Genomic DNA, 20,236 nt, shown 5'->3' with positions numbered 1-20,236 from the left:
AGTGAAATAAATTTATAATGAAAATTAAATGCCTTAGCAGTTGGATTCCTCCTATAGGAAGTGCTGTAGTTACTCAGAAATTCTCACTGATGGCATTTAGCTGTAGATTGACTGCTTCCTTTTCTACTATATTGCAAATGGCTAAGAAAACTTCCAGTGGACAGCCTCTTTCAAGTACCCACTAGAAAGAGTTGGAGATAAGCAAGCCTGATATAATCAGGAACTTACATATATTTCTTTATATATATACATATACATATATATATATAATATGAATGAAGCCTTCTTCCTTTCTTCAGGATCAGAAATACCCTGGTTGTAATAGAGTATTGCTTTCTTGTCCTCAGTTGAGGACTTAGGGCACCGTATTACAGCACGAATCTACCAAAAGTCTCCTTCCTGAGCACACTACTGTTTGAATGGGTGTACAAAGAAAGAACTGGGATTTGAAGGAGTCATCTTAGTTCAGAATCAGTTCCTTGGTGCTCCAGACAGATATGCCATATAAACATTTTATCTAAATCCCTTGTAAGATTTACTGTTTTCCCTCAGTGAGGTTTATTTTGAAGCTGTCCTAGGGCTTTTCTCATTTGGCTAGCAACTTAAGTTTTCACAGCCAGATTATTAATAGAGAAAGTAAGTCTAGAGATCCATTTCTTCCTAATGTCCCTTTAACAATGATGTTAAATCCCACCCCCTTAACTCTCAGATGTTTTAGATCCTGATTTTCTCCCCTTTTTCTTTTCCTTCTTAGTAACCCAGTTGGTTCTTACATATTCCAGTTCCTAGGAGCTGTACTAGTAGCAGGAATTGTCTTTTAGCAAGTTCCTCATTTGCTTTGCAGTTCTTGTAGAAAGCCCTGTTTTACTGACTAACCAACCTACCATGCTTGATTTATTTAGTGGATCATTTATTTCAAATCATGGATCTATCTGGCAGTAAATCTACTTGCTTCTTGTTTTTATTTCTGTCCTTTCAAAGACTGAGTTTGTACATAAAAAGCTACGTTTTTCCCCTCTCTAGGCTCATGAAGCAGTGATTAGAGGGCACTATCCTGCTCCAGAAGAAACCCTCCAGGTCCTTGCAGCTTTGCGTCTTCAGTACCTTCAGGGAGATTACACTCTGCATACCACCATACCAGAAATGGAGGAAGTCTATCCCTTGCAAAAGCTGAAGTCTCGGATTACGCAGTCCACCAAAACCTTTACTGCAACAGAGAAAGCTGAGAAGAAACGAGCCAGCTTTCTTGAAGGAACGCTGCGGAGGAGTTTCCGCAGTGGCTCCATCAGCAAACAGAAGGTTGAGGAGGATCAGATGTTAGACATGTGGGTCAAAGAGGAAGTCTCGGCTTCCAGGACTAGTATTATTGACAAATGGAAAAAATTGCAGAGAATGAACCAGGAGCAAGCTATGGCAAAGTATATGGCTTTGATTAAGGAATGGCCTGGCTATGGGTCAACATTGTTTGACGTAGAGGTAAGAATTCCTCAGCACTCACAACTTATACTGCTGAAGCTGGTGGTTAAATTCCAGTGTAGTTTCCTAAATACCAAATCACAGTGCTCAGAGAGTTGACGTAATTAAATACTACAAACTAAAAGATACTACAGTTAAGATACACTGTAGCCATTTAAACCCATAAAAATCAGAGGAACTGAATACTAGCTTGTAAGTTGCATATCAGTTTAGGAGATGTATAAAGGCTTAGTTCAAAGATGGACAAGCAACCTTTTTTCTTTTAAAATGAGTACAGAAATGGATTTTAACAGTAAGTGTTGTGCAACTCACCCAATTCCATTTGTTGTTAATTTGCATTCTTTTCTCCAGTGTAAAGAAGGGGGCTTTCCACAAGAGTTATGGCTTGGAGTCAGTGCTGATGCAGTCTCTGTCTATAAGCGCGGGGAAGGAAGACCTTTAGAAGTGTTTCAGTATGAACATATCTTGTCCTTTGGTGCACCGCTTGCCAACACCTACAAAATTGTGGTGGATGAAAGAGAACTGCTTTTTGAGACTAGTGAGGTAAGAGAAAGAAGTTTTGTCATCTTGTGCTGATGTCAAGGCTACTTTTTAATTAAAGTGATAGCTGCAAATGTTACAAACTTATTCAAGACCCCTGTAAAGCTAAAGTGAAGAGGTAGTGAGATGAAGAGAAGCTTTAAGTAGTTGTATTTGTTTAACAGTAAGAGCTTTTGTTGAAAGCTCAACAGTTTTACACTGTTCTTGTGTAACGAAATTAATTCACACACTGTTAGCTTACTAAAGGCTTTGGGCACTTTGTACTCTTTTTCAGGTTGTTGACATTGCAAAGCTGATGAAAGCCTATATCAGTATGATTGTGAAAAAGCGCTACAGCACCTCTCGATCAGTGAGTAGTCATGGAAGTCAAGGCAGCTCCAGGTGAAAACAAAACCAAGTCCACTGTGCTCTAAATAGAACTTAACGCTGCTTGGCCTCAAAACGACCTGATGATACTGATCGCATTTGTTAACAAGCTAACCAAGAACCAGAATTTCCAAGGAAAATATTTTCCAACCTTCTTTTAAAAAGACCACAGGGTGGGAGGTGGAAAAGAAATCAGCTGGAATAGTCACATACTAGAAGTGCTGGCTCATTCAAAAATTCCAAAGCATTATTATCCTCAGTTTATGCAACAAAATTCCTTAAGACTTGACCCACTGCAACAGAAGCAGTAAAAGTGCCTTACAACATTAAAACCAACTTGTATTAACCTAAAATTGCTAATTTTTAAAAAAATAAGATTTTTTTTTTCCAATCAAAACACTGAAAACAAAGTCCATCCATTCTGCACTAACCTACTGGCCTGCATACATGTGGGAATGGGGGAGGGAAGAAGAGGGAGGTATATTTTTTGGGAGCTGCTGGCAGCCTTCCTTACAGATGCCAACGTTTTGTTTCCCCTTGCTTCCATAGATATGCACATTGTGTGTGCATATTTGAGCTGACAGGAAAATTGGACTAATTTTAATCTGTATTTCACAAGTCTTTTGAAGCAAAGGGAATAAGTGTGCAATGGTGTAAACAGTCTTTCTGTACATTTTAATAGTTCAGAGGTATAGTTGTTACAATTGTATGGTTACTTTATAAGCAGTTTTATTAACAAGTAAATTCCGAAATTTTCATACACTGATTTACTATTGCAAATATGTATTACCATATATGTAGCAGAAGTCTGCATTCTGTACCTGCTGTATTATAAAGAGAGATGTAGCTGAGAATATTTATAGACTACCCTAATATGGAAATACCATTATCAGTTCAATATTCCATAATGTCAGCTTAAGTTTTTAATATTAAAATTTTCTTTTAAAAAAGACACTATTCTTGTAGAATTCTAGCTGGACTCCCCAACCTAAACTGCCTGGAAGAGGTCAGAGCCCTTTGGAGTTTACTAGAGAATGCACAGTAATACAATCAAACTGCTGTCTTCTACCTGGTTGCCTAATGAAGGTTCTTGACACCTGTAAATAATTTGGGAGATATCAGCTAGTAATAAGCTGTTTTTTTACTTTTGTTTTTGTACAGAAATACTGTAAGATAAAGCAAAACTTCGATCAAAGGTATCTTTTTGTCCACAGGAGGAGGAAAAAAGAAACACAAATCCCCAAATCTTACTGTTAAAAAAAAAAAAAAAAAAAAAAAAGCCTTTAAGGAATTGTGCCTACTTACTCAAAGTCCAGTAATAAAGAAAATATTGTATATAGTATGACTTGTTTCACATTTATTTTGACTTGGACCTCTAGCATAGCTCTAAGAGCCAAGACAGGATCATAGCATAAGCTGCATATGTTTTTGCTCTGAAAGATGCATCTGCTTTATGTAGTAATGGGGGATTTTCCATCTGCAACCAAAATGATCTGCTTGACAATGTGATGTGTGTTAATAACACTAAAACAGTGGAAGGGAAGAATTGCTGAGTCCCCACAAACAATGTGTAAGCAAAGATTTTGCTATTTGTGCAGCCCTGATTTTAGATAGATTGTCTTTACTAGCCATATGCAACATATGCTGTCCTCATAGAGCGCACACAGTGTTCATAGGATGAATAATCTTCCTGGCAAATATATTTATACATTCAGTCCATGAAGCTCTCCTCAGTCCCTAAGGCTTGCTAAAGAATGATGTTACTATTTTTTTTTCCGTATTTCATGTTTTTCCCTCCTCTCTGAAGGTGAACTTCTTCAAGGAAAAAAAGGACATAGAACTACCATGTTTCTGTAACTCCAGAATATATTATATACACATACAGCATCTGTGACTATAACCATTCTGATTTTTTCCATATATAAAGTTGTTTAGAAAGAGTTTCATTGCTTTTAGCAGGGCATCCTTGGAATGACAGTATGTACACATTCAAGTCTATGCAGCAAAGCTGAGTTTTGTCCAAGTGCTGTTTGTAAATATACTCAGAGAAGTCCCTGCCATGAAGTCATCATTAATTGGTCAAAAAAACAGGAGTATAAGGTGACAGTATTGTTCAAGCTCACACCATCCAAAGTTGAAGCCACATCTCCGGTCCCATTTCATTACCTCCTAATTAAGTTGTGAATGCTACCAGCCATTGGGAGGTATGTTCACTCTCAGTCAATGCACAGAACAGCCTGTAACTATATCTAAGAGTTTCTCTTCATTCATGCCAATGTGCCACACACCTCCTTTCAATTACTGCTACTGAGGTAAATAAGCATTTGTAATTGTTGATACTCACATGGAAGAATGTACAGTTTATCAAAATTAATATTGCCTAACATGTAAACCTGGCTTTGGACATGAGAATAGTGTCCCAGAAGTTATAAAATATTTAAACACTGATTTAGAAAATGATCTATTCTTGTAATTTTGGGGGGTTTTAGTAAGAGATGTATTCCAATAATACAAGATGTTTCTTGTTAGAGCTAGAAATCATTTCTTGCATATGATCTCTTCTGCTATAGTAGCAGTCAAGTTTATCTGAACAGAGAAGAGAAACGTTCTTTATACATCAGAATATATTTTTGCAGTTAGTCTAGGTTTGAAATAAAGGCACGTGTTTTCAGAAAAACGGAGAATTCTGTAGAAGCTTACCACAGCTTACAAAAGAGTAGATCTATGCTTCTGGACCGGTTATAGGATTGCAACTGATACGCTTTCTGCTGTCTTAGTGTGTTTGGGTTGTGTGTCTGCCTTTGAAGACCTTCAGACTTCAAGTCAGATTCAGTTAAACTCTTTGCTGTAGTGAGTGCTACCAGAAAACTGAGACACTTAAAACAAGAGATCCTTGGTTCTGTAATACCAGTTAATGTCTTTGATGAGAACTCACAGCACCTAAGGAAGAAAGAATGGAAATAGAAGGGACTGTACACATTCCCCTAGCAGCTCTATTCTCACTTTTCCAGCCTCTATTTGTTAACTTGGTGATGGAGTATAAGCTAGCAGGCTGCACTAGGAATTCCTGAACCTTCTGGGGCTTGGTGCTGGCTCATGACTGCCACCGGTGGAGCGTATCAGAAGTCACAGACTACGAAGATGCTAGATTCTAGAGCAAACACAGCGCCTGATGCAACTCTACGAGAGAGGAGCATAATTTTACTAGTCTGTGGTTTTCAAAGTTTGAAACACTCATATTCTCCAGAAGAGTTAAGAGCACTTCCCAGTCTGTTTCCCTGCCACCAGCCGACACAAGCCTCAGCGCCTGCCCCTGTCTGCTGGGCCGCCGTGGAGCTCCCATGCTGACTCTGCCAGCACCTTGGGTATGCACGTACTGACTGCCCCTGGTCACATGCAACCACGGTGCAAGCAGCCCCAGACACCACCAGGCAGGAACACTACCTGAGCCCCTCATCAGCAGAAACGGTTCCGTCAAGCCTAGCAATCAGCCCGGGTAGGGTGCAGAGTAATGCAGCAGCTGCAAGGGAAGTATGATTCTTACACAGTTTCCAAATCCCTTAAAAGCTGGCCATGCCTCACTTCCACTTCTGCCCTCAGGCTGCAGTCTAACATGCTCTTTCCCTGTGCCTTCTAATATAAATACATTCATTCGTAAGGGTGCCAGAATTCTTAATTATACAAGTTATACACAGGAAATTGTTTCACCCCGAAAGTGTTGCATCAGGACCTAGGTTTCAAGCCCCAAGTTTCTGAGCCATATAGTGAAAACATACACACAGGTTTACACCAGTACGGATTCTACCAGACATGCTACAGAACTGCAAATCATGCTGGCATACATCTGTCTTACAGCAATCCAGGCAGAACAATGGCAACTTCTCTGATACAGATAGACCCTAGTTCTCATTGCTTGTGGACGTTTATGGTTATCGTTTACAGGTCTGCAAAGTAAATACAGAAGACTACCAAGCAAAGATAACAGCACTGTCTTGAATATAAGTAATTCTGCAAAGTGACCAGAACTGGAAATCCACTATATTTCATTCCATCAGATACAGGTATACAGCTATCAACTGTGCAGTTGGCACAACCGTACTTGAACACATATACAAGACTACAAGGAGTAGCAAAAGGAAGACAAAATCCTTTCTTCATTCTTTCCGTCCACCACACACATGATCAGGACAAGGTGCTAGACACTCAGGCTGTCCCTCAGACATCCCAGCATCCAACCCATCTCTGGCTTTGGCCAATCACTAATACTTCAGAAAAAAGTGAAAAATAAATTAAGCCTCAAAGAGTTTGGAAAAGGGAATATCAAGAAAATGATCAGTCAAACTTCACAGGCCAAAGTTACAAGTTTTTAACTGAATAGTCACCCCTTTATTGATATATTTTCTATGGAGTTGAAGACAGAGGGATGTTCTGTTTTGCTTTATTTAGACTACTCCTCGTATTACCCTGATTAGAAAGCTGTTCCTGAAGCCCTCTGTAGACAGACCTATTTTTAGAATTTGTTGTCTAATGTTGATTTGAGACCAAACTATTTGTTCCTGTTCCAGCACAATATTTCCATGTTAAGATCCCCCCCCCACAATGTACATATTTTTACCTACTCTCCTCTAATACATTCTAATCAGTATAGGCATCAGCTTTCAGGCTTCATTTTGCAAGATTACTCAAACTAATAATTTTTTTTAAAATAAATAAATATCCAAAGCAAGTTCTCCATCCTCTGTAATCAGCCTCATAGCCTCTTTTGGCATCTATTACAGTTCAAGTTCTTTGAAAAAAATAGGTCAGAACTGCACAGTGTTCTAAACACCTTACCATTGCTTTATACAGCAGTACTTAATACTCTTATCAACTGAAAGTCCTTTACCCGCATCTTATAATCTCACTAGTCTTATTCACAGTGACATCCCTTTAATTCTTGATGGGAATTCTAGACTGATAAAGATGACACAAGGGAGCAAAGGACCAAATTTAATCGACTGATAATTAAGTGTATAGCAGAAATTCTTAAAATTATTTCCCAACTATAGGACTTTTCATTGTGCATTGTTAGATCTCCTTTCTCTTACTGCTGTACATAAAATTGTGCAGTCCTCCTTTATGACTATTCTACCTAATTTTACTTCATCCACATGCAAACACTTCTCTTAAGTCACTAATGAAAACATCTAAAAAGAATCTCCAGCTCATCCTGAAAACACAAGTAACTTTGGTGATCTGTATTAGAAGGCTGCCTAAAAATTCTCCTTTGACCACTTTCACCCATCTTATTTTTGTAAGAATTTCCATCTTCTGTATCTCAAAACAACAATTTTTAGATCATATTCCCTCTTTTCCTAAGACTTTGGGAGGTCACTTCCCTAACATTTTTCCTACTCATGCTCTCAGAGAGTATTTCCCCACCCATGCTACTACAGTGCTTAGGCACCTTCTTCTGAGTACACTGCCCCAATCGTTTTCTCTAGTGAGGCATTACCATAGTCCCCTCCTCAAGAGGAGCTTGCCAATTCGCTAAACCCAACATCCCACTCATCTCCACAGACTGTCCTTGGTAAAGAAGGCACTTTTTTCTGCCTTCTGCTGTCAAGTAAAATTACATATTTGCTACTATCCCTCCCCAGTGCAGCAGAGCACACAGATACATCTACTGTCCTCATGCAGCTTTATCCAGGCAGATTTTGTAGCATTCTCCTTGACAGAAACTGGGCGTGCAGTTGTGACTACTTACACAACAAACATACTCCCTTCATTCCCACTTCTCCCAATTTTGTGTCTCTTTCCCAGTTTAAGAACCTTGATCTCTTGAACTGAAGTTTTTAACCAACACTGTTCCAAATGCCCAATCTTGATAGAATGGATTCACCATATTGCCTGTATCTAAAGACATAAATGCATACAATTACTTTTGTATCCCCAATATTTAAGATATTCATAGTTTGACCACAATACTACTTTATTGGCTTAGATTACACGCCCTACAAGTAAAATGTCTGAATTTGCTGATTGCCAATGATTTTGATTCTTCTTTGCTAATGACAACTTCCATATAAACGCACTTGCTTCATTAAACTCTCAGTGACCACTAAATTTAGAAAGGTTGCTGTGTGCTTGGCTTGCTCTCAGGCAAAGCTGACCTAACAGTAGAGTTAAACCAATAAAGTCATAGATTCTCTACCACACATATTCAAACAGGTAATGCTAGATAAGAGATTACAGTAATTAAGTCCAGAATTAGATCCATGAAAATCTATTAATCTTGCTAATCATTCATATGGCATGACTGAACAGGCAAGACCAGCAACACATCACATTTTTGGTACTGAACAACACCTATACATTGTTGCATAAATATTTCATGTACCCTGATGTTATACAATTTCTGGACTAAAAACTATATATGCTACGAGTGGTTTCTTAGCTGGCTTAATCATAGTGGTTGAGCCTGTCCACATATACTCTTCTTCTGCGAATTCATTTGTCTCACGTCGTAGAAAATTACCTCAGAGAGATCTTGATTTCTTGTTTAAAGTTGATCTGCCTTTATTATACAAGCAACCAAAATGTAGCTCAAAATGCAGAAATGCATATTGTCATCTAGCTCAATTCTATAAAACTTGGATTATGAAAGGAACAATTCATTTGTTCTTTGCTGCATTTGAGAAAAAAAACATTTGCTATTGTTCCCACACATGTTAACCATATGAAAAGGAATATCTAACGCAGGGATATCACAGTATCCTGATCATGTTTTGTATCACAGAAAAAAATGAAGCAAAACTGAACAAGCACAACTCTTCCATGCTGTTGGGTTTTACTGTTAAAGCTTTGAGTTCAGAGGTGTTAAAAAGAAGCATAACCTAACAGAGGGAGAGAAAGGAAAAAAAAAAAAGAAAGAAAGAAAATACAGATACTAACATTTCTGGATAAGCAGCAATGTCAACATTCAGATAATTTCATCAAGAAGTCTACAGCTGCTGCAAAGCATTTCCTTCTCTAAAGTATTGTTTTGAACAGTTCACAACTGAAATATTTCTAGTCACCATACTCAGTAATAGCTGTTAATAGAGACAAAATTATTTTAGCCTCAAAGATGAAAATTAATCCTTTGAAGATATGGCAGTACGGGACTCCTATATTATATCATTACTTCATTTTCATTCCACAGTTGAATAACTCTGTACAGACAGTGAACTAAACCAAGTGGAAAGAATAGGAAGAGATGGTTTAAAAGCAGCTTTCCTTCTATTCAGGTGGAAATTCCCATGTTCCAGTCTGTGCCTGTTGCCTCTTCTCCTGTCACATGGGAAAACTGAAGAGTCTGGCCCCATTCTCTCGACACCCTCCCTTAAGGTATTTGTAGACATTGAGAAGATCCCCTCTCAGTCTTCTCTTCCGCAGGCCAAAGAGGCCCAGCTCTTGCAGCCTTTCCTCGTAGGGCAGATGCTCAATGCTCCAGTCCTCTGAACATCTTCGTAGCCTTATGCTGGACTCTCTCCAGTGGTTCCACGCCTCTCTTGCACTGGGGAGCCCAGAACTGGACACAGTACTCGAGATGTGGCCTCACCAGGGCTGAGTAGAGGGGCAGGATCACCTCCCTCCACCTGCTGGCAACACTCTTCCTAATGCACCCCAGGATACCACTGGCCTTCCTGACACAAGGGCACATTGCTGGCTCATGGTCCACTTGTTGTCCACCAAAACTCCCAGATCCTTCTCCACAGAGCTGTTTTCCAGCAGCCTCCAGCCTGTACTGGTGGCTAGTGTTATTTCTCCCTAGGTGCAGAACTCTGCACTTTATTGCACCTCATGAGGTTCCTCTCTGGCCAACTCTCCAGCCTGTCCAGGTCTCTCTGAATGGCAGCACAGCCTTCTGAGGTATCAGCCACCCCTCCCAGCCTGGTATCATCAGCAAACTTTCTGAGGAGGCACTCTGTCCCTTCATCCAGATCACTAATGAAGAAGTTGAACAAGACAAGACCCAGTACTGATCCCTGGATGACACCACCAGCTGCAGGCCTCCAACTAGATTCCACACCATTGATGATGACAACTCTCTGAGCTCTGCCTTTCAGCCAGTTCTCAATCCACCTCACTGCCCACTCATCTAACCCACACTACCTGAGCTTGTCGAGGAGCATGTTATGGGAGACAGAGTCAAAAGCCTTGCTGAAGTCAAGGTACACAACGTCCACTGCTCTCCCCTCATCTACCCAGCCAGTCATTCCAGCAGAGAAGGCTCTCAGATCGGTCAAGCAGGATTTCCCCTTGGTGAACCCATGCTGGCTACTCCTGATCACCTTATTTTCCTCCGTATGTCTGGAGATGACATCCAGAATGAGCTGTTCCATCACCTTTCCAGGGATGGAGGTGAGGCTGACCTGGGTCCTCCTTCTTGCCCTTTTTGAAGACTGGAGTGAGACACTGGCTTTCCCCCAGTCCTCAGGCACCTCTCCAGTTCTCCAAGACCTTTCAAAGATGATGAAGAGCAGCCTGGCAACAACATCCGCCAGCTCCCTCAGTACCTGTGGATGCATTCCATCAGGGCCCATGGATCTGTGGATGTCGTTTGCCTAAAAGATCTCTAATCCTATCCTTGACTAAGAGAAATCCTTCCTTTCTCCAGACTCTCTCTCTCATTTCCAGGCTCTCAGAGCTCTTAGGCTTTATCCAACAGCCTTTAAAAAAAAAAAAAGAAAAAAAAAAGAAAGAAAAAAAGAAAAGAAAAAGCTCTTAATACAATCATTATTTGTATTTCTGCTCAGTTACCTTGAAATAAAGATACTTGAAGATCTGCACATCTGCAGCTCCTTTTAGATCTCTCAGACTAGCAGAAATTTTGAAGGAACAATTAAAAATCACGAACATCTCACTGCAGATCTGGAAACTACCCAAACAAGTGCAACATAACGCCCTAAAGGATTTAGTCTCAGACAACGGAATCCTAAATCCATCGATTTCAAGTCTTTTTTTTAATACAACTATGGTGGCAAAAAGAGACAGTGCTTCCTTGAAACATTGATCAGAAATTTTCTTTAGATAGAGAAATTTCCAAGTAGAATGAACTCATCTCCTCCCATCCTACCATAAAAGGTGTTTTTCCCCTCAGGGAAATCCACTTTTTAATATTTTTTCGATTTATATCACCCGGGAGCTTTAGTTTACATGTCCAGTAGGCCACATGGATTCTAGATGCCCAACAGACAATGTTTTGGTGTAACACAAGAACATTTTGAAATGTCAGAATTGGAAACTTCAAACTTTGCTTTCTATGCTATGCAAATTCATGTAGTTTTCCCTAAATATATGTCTTTGCAGTCATGCTGTTGAAAGCACCAAGTTTTAATCTTGTACTCTTTTTTTTTGATCAACTAATAGTCTACCACAATCCAGCACAATTACGTATATGCTAAGCAGTAACATTAGCTGAGGCAACTAAATATTTAATTTTAAGGTCACTTGCAAGCCTTTACAAGCACTGGCCTTTTTTAGATTTATGTATCAACCACAGCTTTGATTCCTAAATTACAAGTTTTCATGTTTTTTGTTATTTCTGTTGGGAAAGTACCTGGGAAATCTGTTTGAGATTGCACCTTGCTTATGCTTGGCACTGTACAAAAACACTTTATGAGGTCAATCCAGTCTGTAATGACTGCAATCAAATAGAGAAGACAAAGAGCAGGTCAAGAAGAGGTGAAACAATCTTCCCCATCTTGCACAGCAGGACAATGGGAGTACTGAAGCAGAATGCAGGTCTCGTCACTCTCAGCCAGTACTGTCTTCCAAATTAGTACAATCTTAAAAACCAGCATAGGCACTGCAAGCATTTCAAACAGCATAATCTTGCTGACGACAGCGTGTTAGTTATTTTTAAAATGACTTTCTCCCATAAACTGCCCTTCCTTTTCAGAGAAAGAGAAAATTGAACATGTATTTATGAAAACATGAGAAAACAACACACAACACTCATATAGTACCAAGCAAAGTCTTAGTGACTCAAGTTCTTTTTGTAAAATATTTGAGACAAGATACACTTTGCTGATGCATTTTGCTGCATTTGACACAGAAAACTTAAAAATATGTTCATTTTGCTATCCTGTATTTACTTTGAGGGAAAATAACCCCCAAAACAGGAAGTAAAGCTAATGGCTAAGCAAAATAGCAGGGGGTAGTCTCTAAAATAAAGTGTTTATGAAAGGTGACTGATTGGCAAACGCTTTGGAGTTCTCTGAAGAGCTCAGTGGACTGTGAATAAAGGCAACCTGGTCCACCTGGATTTCCAAAAGGCTTTTGACAAAAATTCATCATTTAAGACTTTTAAGGAAGCTATGCAGTCACATGAGAAGGAAACTAAGTAACTAACCAATAAAACGGTTAGAACAAACCATAGAACAAACTCAAAGCAGATGAAGAGATGCAAGGGGGTGGGGTGCGGAGGGAAGGATGGACTCTCAATCCCAGCTTCAGCAGTACAAGTTCTGAACTGACTATTACCTCTACAGGGCAAAATCTAGGTTTTAATAGTTCCAGAAAAAGATCAACTAAATGTTCAGCACCAGTAAAAAAGAGAAATTGGATGTTAAAAATGATTGCAAAAGGCACAGAGAACAAACCACAGAAGACTGTTATGAAACTAAATCCATGATCTGCTCCCACTTTGAATGCAGTGATGATGCGACCAGAAAAGCATGAGGATATCTTAGAATTTAAAAAAGGTTCAGAGAAGGGCAGTAAGAATGATCAAAGTCACAGAATTGCTACCACAGGATGAGTGACTAAGATGGGACTCTTCAGCCTCAAAAAAGAGATAACAAGTGACATGGAGAGAATTGTATAGAGAATCAGTAAGTGCAGTAACTATGGTTCCTCAGTAGGACCAGGAAAGTGATTCTTCTTCTCTTTTCACTGTTTGTGAGAAAACATATGTGTCCAGTGTTGGGTAGGCCAATACAAGACTCACACTGACATATTGGATTGAGTTCTGAAGGCCCCTGGAAGGTCAGGGGGCTGGAGTACATGACGTGCAAGGAGAGGCTGACAGACTTGGGGTACCCTTTCAGCCAAGAAGGCTAGTGGTAACCTGGGGTGCATTAGGAAGAGTGTTGCCAGCAGGTCGAGAGAGGTGATCCTGCCATTCTACTCATCCCTGGTGAGGCCACATCTCGAGTACTGTGTCCAGTTCTGGGCTCTCCGGTACAGAGAGACATGTGACTACTGGAAAGGGTTTTTCATGAAACACGAGACTGGACAATACTAGCTATTAATGCATGTCATCGCCTTAAAGACTGCGCCAAGCTTCCATCTTGAGTTTGAGACTTTAGCAATCCAGATGGCAGCAGAACATGGAACAGGTTTTCAGATTTGTTTCTTGGAGACCTCAGACACTGATGTGAACAGTCAGCCTCCTGTAGCCTCTTTCATGGTCTCCTGAAGCTTCCAGCACAATGTCATCAACAATCTACTCACAGTTTTTGAGAATTTTGGTGACTGTTGCTCCACTGTGGAAAACACATAAGAAGATGGTAAAAAAGGAGTCTCTGTGCTAATATTTTTTTGTAAAGTTTGATTGCAAACCGTTTACTGAGTTATTAAGACAGCTCGCTCCCTAGCTCCCCCCCCCCCCAAGCAAAGCAAAGCAAAATCCTCCCAACTTTTACCTGGCGGTTTCCGCAGCTGGGGTAAGCACCTTCCACGCAGCCCCGCACCACTCACGGGCAGCCACCTGTTACTCGGACAATCCCTCCCTAGCGTGACCTTCCTTGCAGTCACCCTAGGACGAGCACAGCTACGCAGCGCACAGGCGCAAGGAGCGGACGCGCTGTGGCCGAGGGCAGAACTGCGCGGCAGCGCACCCCACGTCCCCGCCCCGGGCACTAACGGCCGAGCAACCAGCACGCGGAGCTGAGGGGGACGGGGCGCGTGGCCTCCCCCCCACGCGCGCCGCCGCAACAGCCAACGGCCCGGGCGGCTAACGGTGCCCCTCGCGCACGCGCTGTTGCCCCGCCCCGCCGCAAACACCTGCCTCGCGCACGCGCGGCCCCTCGCGACACCTGCCTCTGAGACACCCCCTCGCACCCGTGCCTCGTGCGCGGCCCGCGGTGACGTCACTGGCGCGGGGTGGGGGTGAGGGGCTGCTGCACGCCCGGGCCCCGCCCCGGCGCTGTCTCGCCGCGGCCGCCTGCTGCCCGCGCCGCGCTGCGCCGAGCGGGGCCCGCTGCCGTCTCCAGCCATGGCCAGCGCCGCGCCCGCCGCGCCCCGGCGGCCGGAGGCGGGCGGGGAGCGGCCAGCCGCGGTGGTGGAGGAGCGGAGCGCGGCGGCGGCGGCGGCGGGGGGGGATGCGGCTGCGGCGCAGGTGTCAGGCGGGGCCGGCGCGGCGGCGGCGCTGCTGGGGGAGACGGGGCTGGCGGTGGGCTGCTGCATCGCGGCGGCGCTGAGCTGGGACCGGCCGCTCCACAGCCTGGGCGGCTTCCTCTGTGCCAACCTGCTCTTCTGGTGAGCGAGACGCGCCGGGGCCGGGGGGTTTGAGGGCGGTGGCTGCTTGGTGCACCTGCCTCCTCGGGTTTTTATTTACCCCCCCACACCCTTTTCCTCACCTTTCTGACCGTTTCTCCCCCAGATAGCTCAGCGGCCATGAGGATCAAGGCCGGCCTGGGCTGGCGCAACGTGCCCCCTCGAGAAGTTGCGTTTCTCGCAGTTGAGAAGCGATGGGGCCTGTGTCCCCATGTGGTTTTAAAACCTCATTAAATTGGGCCTCGAGCTGTTACCAAGAAGTTTGCCGTAGGATCTGCACTGTAGATGCGGAGTTAAACCGGTGTGTGCTTTTCTGAATTGGTGGCCTAGTTAGTGGAGCCTTGGTGGGGTGTGGACAGTGAGGATGTTACTGCAGTGCACCAGGCCTGGTCTCGTTCTTGCCTGAGCCTTTTCTGGTCGGACATCTGAATAAAAACCAGAATGTCGTAGAGATGGGCTCATTTTTCTTTGTATTTGAAGAAATCTTCAGTTTATTTCTCTAGAAAAACCGTCTAGGCAAAACTTGTTCAGAACTTTCCCTGGTCATAGTTTTTTGCAATACCTAAATTTTTCATTTTCTGATCGTCTCAAATTTTATTGTATGCCTGTATGACCATATGTAGTGATTTCTGTGCATATTAAGGTTCTGTTTAACAATACAGCCAAGGCTGTAAGACTGAATTGCATTTCATCTCTTGAGGTGAGTTGCCTCCTTTTTTTTGTTTCAAAAAAAAAAAAAAAAAAAAAAAAAAAAAAAAAACAAACAAACAAACAAAAAAAAAAAAAACAAAAGCAGAGAGGATAGATTAATTGCAAACTTTTCTTAGCTCTCTATAACCTTAACAGTGTAATGTTTAAACATGAGATCAAATCATGGAAAGAGAACACTTGCTGAAGCTCTGCATTGCACAACAAAATCTCCAGGTGAAGATATTTTCAAAAACATTTTATGCTCTTTAATCTTAAAATAATGCATTAATACCAGCCAAGTGTAATGAGCCACAGAAAATGGAAACAGATATTTTAAAAATTAGGATAAAGTGGAGTATTTTCTTACTTGATTGGTGATGCCTAATTTAAGTTGACTTATTACCAGCCTTGCCTTTAGGTATCCTTGATAAGTCCTTTCACGGGGAAAAAATTGTATGCTTTTGCTGTCATTTTCTGCATACTTCATAGAACACATATTCTTTCAGCAATTTGGAGTGGTCATAATGCTGTATGCATCTTTATGAACTAGCTCTAACAAAGTCATCCAGGACAGTGTTTGAATTAATTTCTGTGTCTCAAGGAGTAGCAGCTACTGGGCAAGCTGTCTGCCATTCTTTTGTCCAGTTTGAGCACAAGCAGATTATCAAGTGCATGTATAATGTTTATAGGAAAAATTCCTGGTGGCCCAACTGGCAGCTTGCTGGGTGACTACTATTTGAAGTGTTTTTATCAAAATCTGTAGCTTGCTCTACTCTCTTGTTGTCAAAATAAGACGGAATGACAGAAGTCAGTGGAAAGGTTGCTTTAATTTTGGTGGTGCTGTTGTACCTCAGGAGGAAGCTCTTAGTGCCAGGGAGATCTGAGAAATGGAAACAAAGTAGGAAATCTAAGGGGCATGTAAAATTCAGCCGATAAAATTCTGTAGCCTGAGCCTGAAGGACGCCAGGAAAGGTCTTATTAACAACTCGGTTAAATCTGACACGTTGAAAGTGAAACACTTGTTTACATCTAGTTTCACGTTCCCTTATGTTGATGTTGCATCTTACGTATTTGCAGCGTGGTGTGTACCTACTTCTGCTTTTATCACTTGCGATGCAACTGTTCAGGCTGGTTTGCAGTGACTCGACTAGTCAATATTGACTCGGGTCTGGGGGAGAGAGTTTTGTCTTTGCTGCCAGTCTCTGAAATCTCTCCTCGCAGGACTTTCTGCTGACAGGAGTCTAGGTTGAAGAAGCATTTGCTAGTTGCAGCTTTGTGCACCCAGTCTTTTTGTCATGTGTCTTGAAGTGTCTCCTCACATCACGCAGTGCACCCCAGTATGTAAAGCCTGATGTCTTGATGTTCCTCAAAGCTGAGATGTCTCTATTGTCAAAAGGATGAGTGGGAGATTTCACTTACTTGTGCAAACTGTGCAGTCGGAGCTGCTGAGAATTGACTACTTCTCTGATGCAGAGTCACAAAATCCTTTTTCATATTTGGTTGTAACATTCTTCCTGTGAAAAGTCTATGCTTCTGTGTATGAATGCTTTTTTGATGTTTTTGATGTTTGTTACTGAAATAATTTTTGTAGGTACAAATTAATTTACTAATTTCATTCTGTTTTCCAAAACTAATTCAAATTTTAAATATTCCCAATAATCATCATGGATTTAAAGGCTTTACACAGCTTTTAACAAGGCTTTAAATAACTACTTCTTCATCACAGACTTTGGGACCTTCTTAGAGTTGGCAGTACTGTACTTTTACAGTTACCTTAAGCTTCTAATTTAAGGGCTACATTAAACTTCAGAATCTGCAAAAGGTTAAGTGATGTGCTTAACGTTCATTATTTTGAAGCATGAATAAACATAAAATATTAATTCTAATAAAATTTAGATTTTTATATATACCAATATATTTAGTGAACTTTATTTTTGAGAAAAGTTTACAAAACTTAATGAAGCAAGGCAAGCATGTAAAGTGGAAAGAAATCTGATGATTGAAAAAACAGCCGTCACTTATCACCTCTATTATTTATTCATTGTGAAGAACTATTTAAAAAAAGAAAAAAAAACAAAAAAAATGCCCTCAATTGAAATTCTTTAAGATAATGTACATTATCTATCATCTAATTATCTGAAGCGTGATTTGAGTTTTACTTTTCTACTGCAGATCGCTTACAAATTTAAGTCAAAATCCTGTGGAAGAGAAGATTTGTTTCCTATTTTACAAGCATAGTACTAAGAAAGTGAATGATCTGCCCAAGAGCAGAGAAACTTTGTGCTGCTGCTAGAAATTTAGTCCAGACATTCCAGAGTATTAGGCTGCTTTCAAATAGCTTTCAATCGTAGGTTCAATCTTAAATATTAAGTCAATCTTAGATTTTTGGTATAGTATCATAGCTTGCTTATTACTTTGTGAGGGTTTGGGGGAGTAATAGTTTTTCGTTTATAGTCTTTCAATCTATCATGTTAAATATTTCTGAGATTGGGGAGACAAGTTTATTTTTTGGTAACCTTGTACTGTTATGTCTTTTTTAGTTTGCAGATATATCCTTCATTGATAACATAATGCCTTAATTTCTGCAAATTCATCCTAGCTGCTGTCTTGCACCAATTTACTGATTTTTGGGGAACTGAAACAGTAGAAAGGCTAAGACGTAATAGACCTTTTTTCTGGTTCTGTTCTTTGTGGGAATAATTTATCGCATTATCTCATTTAGTGCTTCTCTAGTTGGTCTGGAACTGAATTATCATTTGAGGACTTTGGTATTCTTTCTGGTATACAAATCTGTATATTACTGCAGGTCTGTTTCTAACATCACGTGATGTCACTGTATTGGATGAACAAGTTACTGACAAACTGTGTAATCACAAGTGTCATTCCTTCATTTAGGTAAACACAGGTAGGCTGGCCAAGCTTACCGTTAGAACAGCACTTTTTGTCACCATCCATTCTCAGTTTTCTTTTTCTTTTTTTTTTTTTTTTGGTCTTAGACCTGATGTGTGTTTTTATTCAGTGGAAGAAGGAATTAAACGAGAGCGAAGACAGTATTTTTTTACTGAACTGACTGTATGCATTGCATGACATGAAGCTTGTATTGGGGACGTTATTCCAGATATCATAAAATGTAATGGCTATTTGAATATTAGTAACAAAAACATATCTAAAGTTTAGAGATGTTGTGGTTTTGTTCTTGTTTATTTTTCATATATAACTATCCAGTTTGCCTTCAGATTTGTATTAAAATATATAGCTTCTTATTTGAAGACTCTGGTTGGCAATTATAATGCTCATCATGCAGAGATCTCAAAGCACTTTTCATTCGTTAATTTAGTCTGTTATGATGTAAGAGAATAGTGTTGGGCTAAGCATTTTTTCAGCTGTTTGCACACAGGTTGTTAATAGTGTAACTAGTGCATGTTTATAGATGATGCCCATCTATAAAGCAAGATGGAGCATGTTGATGGAAGTGTACATATAGAGTACACTTACATGTGTGTATGCACACATCTGGGCTTTTATTCTTTGTCACGAAGGAGGAGTTGATAGTTTGACATGCTGGGTCCAAACTGCTCATAACTTTATGCAAGATTAGTATCACTCTGTTGTCTTTTTTGATTTCAAGTGTTTGAGGAGGGAGATGGTAAATTTCTGCTTACTATGCAAAACTGATCAGAGCTACTGTGGGATCTGTACTCCTCAGTGAACTCCTCAGTCTTCCGGGTCATCTTGGTGGATTTGGTGTCATGACCCTAGGAAATTCTTTAGTTATAAACTGTTACTTTTTTTGATTCTGTTTCTATTAGGAAGTAGTCTTGTGCTAGTGATGTTCTTCCTAGAAGACTGACTGGGTGGTCATTAGTATTTTTCAGTCAGTGTAGCTAGTACTGCAAGAGGGTTGCAAGAGTGGCTGTTCTCCCCATCATTTGTTGGTGCCTTCTTTAAAGATGACTCACGTAGTTCCTGTATGAGAACAGTGTGTCTTTTTCCATCCAAATCATTCCCAGTTACAAGTATGCCAGCAGGTATCTTCAGTAGGAAATTAGCAAACAGAGACTTTGTGTTGATTGTATTGGTTATCTAAATTAAACTTTTAATTCCCCGTAACTCTGGATTTTTGATACATTCAGTTCTGTTCCTGACGTTTCAAGTAACAGGATACAAACAATTCACTCCTTACTGCTTTAATTCAGCTTGCACAATAATTCAGCTGTTCCAGAATTTTCCTTTCTTTCTTGACAAACTTATCTTATGCTTTCCCAAAAGGACATGTAAATCTGTAGAAAACGTATTAAGCAAAATTTAATGCAGAGAGAATTAATTCCAACCAAATTTAAATCATTGGGAATAAATTATTTTGTCCAAAGCACTTGCCCTCATTTATAAAATAAGGGTGAAATTCGTCAGTGGTGATGGATAGGAGAGTAGTAACGAAACTAAATTGACTGATATTAAATGAGGATCATAACAGAAATCAAATAAATCAAAGCACAAGGAAAAATGCATGAAAATGAATTGGTTTGGAATAGGAATGGTATAGACATTCTGAAACCAGCTCATGGGCTGTTGGCCTTCAGATCGTAGCCTTAAGAAAGGTTGGGTCTCCCAAGTGAGAAGAGATAATCTACATGTTTCT

At 40.7% G+C, this 20,236-nt stretch overlaps 2 protein-coding genes and 1 long non-coding RNA gene across 3 annotated transcripts in view; 2 read left to right on the top strand and 1 right to left on the bottom strand.

The window, feature by feature from the left end:
- MYO10 (myosin X) overlaps positions 1 to 3,637 on the top strand; it is a 174,563-nt gene extending 170,926 nt beyond the window's left edge. The window contains exons 39-41 of the mRNA XM_062569834.1: positions 1,024 to 1,476; positions 1,828 to 2,019; positions 2,291 to 3,637. Coding sequence (XP_062425818.1) covers positions 1,024 to 1,476; positions 1,828 to 2,019; positions 2,291 to 2,401 — 756 coding nt within the window. The 3' untranslated portion in view covers positions 2,402 to 3,637. The remainder of the gene's footprint in view (positions 1 to 1,023; positions 1,477 to 1,827; positions 2,020 to 2,290) is intronic.
- A 5,278-nt stretch (positions 3,638 to 8,915) lies between these two features.
- On the bottom strand, positions 8,916 to 14,342 carry LOC134137176 (uncharacterized). The gene is made up of 2 exons (XR_009957635.1): positions 14,055 to 14,342; positions 8,916 to 13,895 (listed from the first exon to the last, which is right to left on the bottom strand). It is a non-coding gene; the product is annotated as an uncharacterized LOC134137176 (long non-coding RNA).
- Positions 14,343 to 14,626: 284 nt separating this feature from the next.
- The window catches only part of RETREG1 (reticulophagy regulator 1), a 64,504-nt gene continuing 58,894 nt past the window's right edge, over positions 14,627 to 20,236 (top strand). Inside the window, exon 1 of the mRNA XM_062569831.1 lies at positions 14,627 to 14,889. Within this exon, the coding sequence (XP_062425815.1) occupies positions 14,627 to 14,889 (263 nt within the window). The remainder of the gene's footprint in view (positions 14,890 to 20,236) is intronic.

This window comes from Rhea pennata, chromosome 2 (assembly GCF_028389875.1).
Source record: "Rhea pennata isolate bPtePen1 chromosome 2, bPtePen1.pri, whole genome shotgun sequence".
Classification (NCBI taxonomy): domain Eukaryota; kingdom Metazoa; phylum Chordata; class Aves; order Rheiformes; family Rheidae; genus Rhea; species Rhea pennata.
The sequence above is the reverse complement of the archived record's forward strand: the minus strand, read 5'-3'. Positions and strand labels throughout refer to the sequence as shown.